The sequence below is a fragment of the Rhinoderma darwinii genome, chromosome 6 (assembly GCF_050947455.1).
Source record: "Rhinoderma darwinii isolate aRhiDar2 chromosome 6, aRhiDar2.hap1, whole genome shotgun sequence".
Taxonomy (NCBI): domain Eukaryota; kingdom Metazoa; phylum Chordata; class Amphibia; order Anura; family Rhinodermatidae; genus Rhinoderma; species Rhinoderma darwinii.
Window position 1 is genome coordinate 128,708,538 of NC_134692.1, and position 6,445 is coordinate 128,714,982.

The 6,445-nt window shown below is 45.3% G+C and overlaps 1 protein-coding gene across 2 annotated transcripts; it reads right to left on the reverse strand.

Annotated features, from left to right (window-relative positions):
* Positions 1 to 394: 394 nt before the first annotated feature.
* On the reverse strand, positions 395 to 5,426 carry PSMG3 (proteasome assembly chaperone 3). 2 transcript variants are annotated; one of them, XM_075831420.1, is made up of 3 exons: positions 5,301 to 5,426; positions 2,088 to 2,319; positions 395 to 721 (listed from the first exon to the last, which is right to left on the reverse strand). In XM_075831420.1, exons 2-3 carry the CDS (start codon positions 2,316 to 2,318, stop codon positions 569 to 571), a joined length of 384 nt encoding a protein of 127 aa, XP_075687535.1. In that variant the 5' UTR covers position 2,319; positions 5,301 to 5,426; the 3' UTR covers positions 395 to 568. The 2 variants fall into 2 exon arrangements, with proteins under 2 accessions (XP_075687535.1, XP_075687536.1); XM_075831421.1 differs by lacking the exon at positions 5,301 to 5,426 and adding an exon at positions 5,189 to 5,257.
* Positions 5,427 to 6,445: the final 1,019 nt, after the last annotated feature.

Sequence of the window (6,445 nt, forward strand, 5' to 3'; positions counted from 1 at the left end):
ACAGGGCGAGACAAGGAGGCAGTACTATCTAGAAGTACGTCAACAAGTAGACAGTACTATCTCTGCCTACATGATTTACATAGAGTGATGACGAGGAAGTGCTCTTTGTGTCTACATTGTTTTCAGGGAGAGACAAGGAGGCAGTACTATCAGTACCCACAAAAATAGGATGGCAGTACTATTTGGGTTTACATCATTTCACAAGTAAAATAAATGTACTGCCCCCCTAGCAAGGTGATCACCACATTACAAAGCTAACTACCGAGATGATGGTAACTGTGCCAGGAGCATTGGGAGCCTTAATATAGCAGTTGTCAATTTAAGATGCTCCCGTCCGTTATCAGAGGTGATGCAGGCCATGCAGTGGGAAAATCAATCAATCAACTGCGGAATATCTAGTTTCACCTTTTAATATAGAATATTCAGTAAAAACAAAAATAAGTGATCAGATAGTAATCTATCAGTATACAGTAGATCATGTAAAAATGATCAGTGCACGCCGTTCCCAATATACAGTCTGCACTAATAGGCACAGGGATTAAATATTTTCCAGCTCCATCTTCCAGGGTCACCAGACCTGACAATTCCTTATCACTTCTTTCAGGGTCTTAATAGAGTTCGCACCCTTGTCCTTCAATGCCACAGCCAAGAGCACCGGCTTGTTCTTGGATTCTTGTGACACGAAGCTCACCAGATTCTTCGCACAAACGTGAATAAGGGGCTGCGGAAATATAAAAAACAAGTTAAATTCATATCGGACGCAAAAAAATTTGTTCTTCTTTATACATTCAAGGTCCTCCAAGTGTTCTGAATTTGGAGGGACAGTCTGCCATGAATTGATCTTAGAGCAACAGGTACAAGTATACGAACTAGATATTTTCTGTGTTGCAAACTTGTTATCTCCCCTGATGGGCATGACTAAGAAAAGACAGAGGCCAGAATATAACATTGTGTTATGTCTAGTGCAGCACCTGAGGGGGCGGAGCATGTCACAGCGACAGAATCCTTGTGTCATGCCCCGCCCCCTTAGGCTCTGCACTGGACATAACATAGTATCGGTTCTGCCTGGAAATATGGTGGTAGAGGGCTCAATATTAGTTTCGTGCACTTGTGCAGGTTGAGGGACACTGAACTGCTTGCCCTGACGCGGTCATAGGAACTAACTGCAGGTGCCACTAGGGGGAACTCACAGAGTTATACAGCTCCCATTGAGTTCCATACTAGCTGTATCAATCCATATTTAGCTAGCTCCCCCTAGTGGTGGCTGCATTCAGCCAGAAATATAATTCTTATCAAGTCAGAAAAACGGAGCTCTCCTGTAGATATATTATAAAATCAATCAGTACAGAATTTTGGATCCAAAACGGACTGGTGGAGATTAACTTTAATAAATAGTACATTTTACGCAGCACTCAGTGGGGAGTGGAGCCCAGTTTAGCAATGTTGCCCTATTATCTCTATGTATGCCCCTGGCAGACGTGACTGTGTAATGGATCAATGCAGAATCCCCTCCCCTCACAAGTCATTCCAGTCACTATCGGCAGAATATAGATGCCACTTATGGTGGTGGTAGTCTTTGCCGGTCAGACCCCTGAGAAAACTTTCTCTATTCACAGAATACAGGTGGTGTAGAGCGTAGTCTTTACTGCTGCTTGGGCTTCGTTCACATCTGCATTCTGGTTTTCCATTGTTCTGTTAGGTCATAAGTGCAGAACAACCAAAACCGTAAGTGCCGGATCCGTTACATGACAGACACAAACTGCGCCCAACGGAACCCATTGATTTTAATGGGTTCCGTTGGGTTGGGTTTCCTTCATAGTGTCCGTCATTTTACTAGATAAAGTAGCGAAGCATGCATCACTATTTTGTCCAGAATTTCTCACCGGCTCTGCGACGGAGGCAAGGAGCCTCCGACGCAGATGTGAATAGAGTCTTAGTAGTTCCTGTACATCATTCCCTACTATTAATTGTTAATACATATATACTAGGGGATTATAGTGATACAAGACGGACAGGAGTCCCCCATGGTTTCTCGGTAGGGTTGGATGACTCAGGTCTCCATTACTCTGCTGTCCGCTACCGCTTACTTCATCACATCCTAGGAGGACCTTGGTGGTCAACGTGGGTTTCCCCAGGTCACCGGTCACCATGTTTGGAGTAACAGAGATTAATGTTCCCATTTTCCCATACTGGGTCACCAGCACGAGGATGTGGTCAGTGAACGCGGTGCAGACCACCTGTGTGACCACTCCATTGATGGCCTCTTCTGCTTGTTTGGATACGACAACCGGCTTCACGTCTGCAACTGGTGTATTCATTCTAGATCACGAGAAAATATGAAAAAATAAAAAATTTATTTTAGGTCCAGACATATGTATTAGGGCTATAAAGCAACATTCGTTGTACGTCTGGGGAACAATTTGTACAGCTTCAGCCACTTTTCATCACACCTTGTTAAAGAAAGACTCCGGGCAGAACTGATACACTGAGATATGCTTCGAGCAGGACCTGAGGGGGCGGAGCATGACACAAGGATTCCAAGAACACCAAAGAGAGAACACTTGTCATGCTCCGCCCCCTCAGGCCCTGCATCCAGCATAACAGTGTATCAGTTTTGCGGGAGGTTCCCTTTAAGGTCATGTCAATTTACATTTTAGCTCTAGCTTTTCACCTCGTAGAAAGTGACATTATGTGGAATGTAAATGCAACTTTCATGTTACGTTATGAGGGGAAAAAAGTTTTCTCTAACTTTTGAATCACTGAACATTTAGTATGGACCAATCTAAGGATCTGTTCACGCTTCTGAATGTATCCATGGAGCACCCTCACCAAACGTATACCAAAAAAAGTGTTGTTTTGGCATACACTGGGCCGGTACGTGTTGGCATATCTGGAATAGAGTAGAAGACGACGCTATTCCACGCATATAGTAAAAAAAACATATACTGCACATCTATGGGACATGTATGCCACTGTATGCCTATATAGGTAGCAGCCTTCCGTCAGGTATACTTCGAGAAAATTCTCCTGACATATACCTCCATCAGAAGGATCAAAGTGTGAACAGAAAACCAAAATGTATTTCTATGGACTGTTACCGACGTTATAGGGTAGCTGTAGCTTTAGGCCTTCTGCGCTCGGCAGAGCTGGGTGCGCGGATGCTATACAGCTCCCTAGTACACAACCAGTATGGCCTCTGTGTGCGGCCATATAGGTTCAATCGGGTGCTATATGTACAGAGCTACGTATCGTCATGGCAGCAATGCTCTGTACATACGGCATCTGGTGGAACGTGCCACGAGTTTTCCGCAAATAATAAATTAAATCCCGGTAAGCTCCGTCAGATGCCGTATGTACAGGGAATTGCTGCTCTGGAGGCACACGGAGGTACAGCCTCACGCACCACTATGGCAGCCCTATTAGGCTACATTCAGACGAGAGTGTCCGATTTGCACGCGTAAAAAAATAAATAAAAAAACCTGCGTTTTTCCTACATTTCTTGTCCGTGTGCGTTGCGTGTGGCATCAGTGCGCTCTGCGTGTGGCATGCGTTTATCACGTCCATTCTTTTTTTTTTTTACATTTATTTCTCTGCTTTCTATGTATTTGATGCGTGAAACATGGACAGCACATGGATGTCGTCCGTGCGCCGTTCGTGGTTTTCACGCACCCATAGACATGAATGGGCGACTAGGTGAATATAGGACGTGCAGCGAGTTTCACGCAACTGACACTCGCTGCGTCAAAACACGCGTGTGCGAGTAGCCCCATTCAAATGAACGGGTCCGTGTGCTGAGAGTTATTTGAACGCACAGCACACGGACGAGTATTACGCTCGTCTGAACGAGCCCTTACTGCTCCGTACAAAACGGAGACTTATTACCGCCATGTGCATGAGATCTTAGTCTAGAACTTTATTATTCTCCATAGAGAACCGAAGAGCTCCGTAGGGAGAAAAGCTGCAGCATCAGGTTTATTATAGAGCTCTGCCCTGTAGAGACAAATACAATCCGCAAAGAAGCGGCTGCCTGGAACCGTACATATCCCCAGTACTGGCGTGGAGAACTGCACGTCCCAGCCTACCCTGTTCTGCCGAGCAGTTTGGATAAGCACAGGGTATAGAGACAGGGATCACTCCTGTGTCCTAGACGTGTTCTCCAGTGCGCCGAGGAGCCCATTCTATAACATAAGTGATTGTATGGTAATGTCAGAACTACTACCCCCACTATTACTAGCGGAGAATCCTGATAGAACACATGCAGGATGACTGGGAGCTTTTAAAGGGCCGTACACTAAAAATAAATGTTCCCCATAGACTGGAATCAATAGGAATACAGATTTGTAATATATAATTGCAGATGTTGCAGGGCCCTTTCAGACGTGTGAAAAACAACCTTTACCTGGGAACCTGAACTGTGCTTATACCACTGCCATCCTGTTAAAGAGTACCTGTCACCTCTCCTCACATGTCTGTTTTAGTAAATAATTGTATTCCGCATGAAATAAAAATTTTGGAACATATTTTCTTAAAACTCTATGTTGTGCCGTCCCTCTGTTATTCCTCCTAGAACTTTATGAATAAATTGACAGCTGGGTGTTACCAGTTGGGGGTGTGTCCCTACACAGACTGACAATGTCCAATCAGTGCTGAGAGTGAGACTGTGGAGGAACACGCCCCTTTGACCAGGAGAATGGTAACACCCAGTTGTCAATTTATTTATACATTTCTAGAAGGAATAACAGAGGAACGGCACAAGACAGAGTTCTACAAAAATACATCCCAGAATTGTTATTTCATGGGGAATTACAAGTATTTACTAAAACAGACCCGTCAGGGGAGGTGATGGGTTCCCTTTAAGTGTCAGGGGGCACTAATGCCCCTTCCGCAGTCTCCTGGGCACGGGTACACTGCACCCTGTATAAAAAGGATCACTGGCCCTTTAAAAACTCCAGTCACGTGGTCTGTCAGAAAGCTCAAATTAGCAAAAGTACATTATAACAAGGCAAATTCCCCAAAATGCATCATATTAGGGGATTGTAATGTAAGCAATTTCCCCCAAAGAACTTGTATAGGTTCAGCACACAACTAGTATCCGCCTGAGCTGTTTTACACAGCTAGAACAAAGCAACGCTTGTGCAGGCTGACCATAAATTGTGCTCCACTTCCCAGAATACCCTGCAAGTACTACCAGGGGAATGCTGGGACATGTAGTAGTGGCGTAGTATGTCAATCATAGAAAATAAAAAGAAAGCCTGCCCGCTGACGTGTGGTACGACCGGGGCCCTCCGAGGTCAGCTCACCTCCAGCTCCTCCTCTCTTCAGCCACACTTCCCCGCTTCTGCACACAAGGCTTCCTACAGTCACAGCGAGCCTCACTTTAGCAGATATGGCCGACGAACTACGAATCCCAGGAACACTTGCGGCAAAATCTTCAACTCTCGCTAGCTTTATTGAGAAATAACAGAAAAACATCGTTCAGTGTGTTAGAGAAGCCAAAAAGAAACGTCGCAGCGTCACCTAGTGGACGTTGAAAAATAGTGTCACTTAGGAAAACAAACTCCATCTGCAGGATCTGACTTTCTTGCAGCATCTTTGTCCTAAAATAAATAATTGCATTGCTGAATGGAGCAAACTTCATACAATTCCCATGGGGCGAAATATGTGGAGTCAGCTTTGAGCTTTGGTAGCAGTTCCAACGTATTGAGCAATGGGGGATAGTTATCAAAAATAATGCAAGGCAAAAGTAGCACTGTGGCTGTCACTTCTGGGGGCACTATGGTTGTCACTGTTTTTGGGGCACTGTGCACTGTGGCTGATATTGTTATGGGAGCACTGTTATCACCGTTGTGGGGGCACTGCTGCTGCTGATATTTTGAAATAACTGGCCATCACTGTTGATGCTGTTTTTGGGGCATGGTGGCTGACACAGTTTTTTAGCAGCAAACCTCTGTGGCAGTCACTGTTACGGGGGACACTGCTATGGAGGACACTGCTATGGGGGACACTGCTGTTGTCACTGTACTTGGGGACGCTGTGGCGGGCACTGTATACTGGTCCTGCTGTAGATCATCAGACGTCTGTGTAACCTGAGCTGTAAAAGTGAATTGTCCTGATTGAAGTAGAGCGCCCCCTTCTAGTGATGGTGTGTGCCCTGTGTTAACTTTTCCAGAGGTCTGTGGGAGATATGTAGAAGTTTTACCCTGACAGCACTGTCAGCCCCAATGCCCCTTTCCCCCAAACACTAAATTGTGACACAAATTTTTTGTTTAGAGTTATGAAGTCTGGTGTCAGGTCCTTTCCTCCTCTGTCCCAATAGGTGGTGTGTATAGTCATGGCAGGTTGGTAAAGTCGAGGGCAGGTGTACACATTTATGGCAGGCTGGGGCAGGTGTGCACAGTTTTGGCAGGTTGCTACAGCCAAGGGCAGCTTTTGCACATACATGATA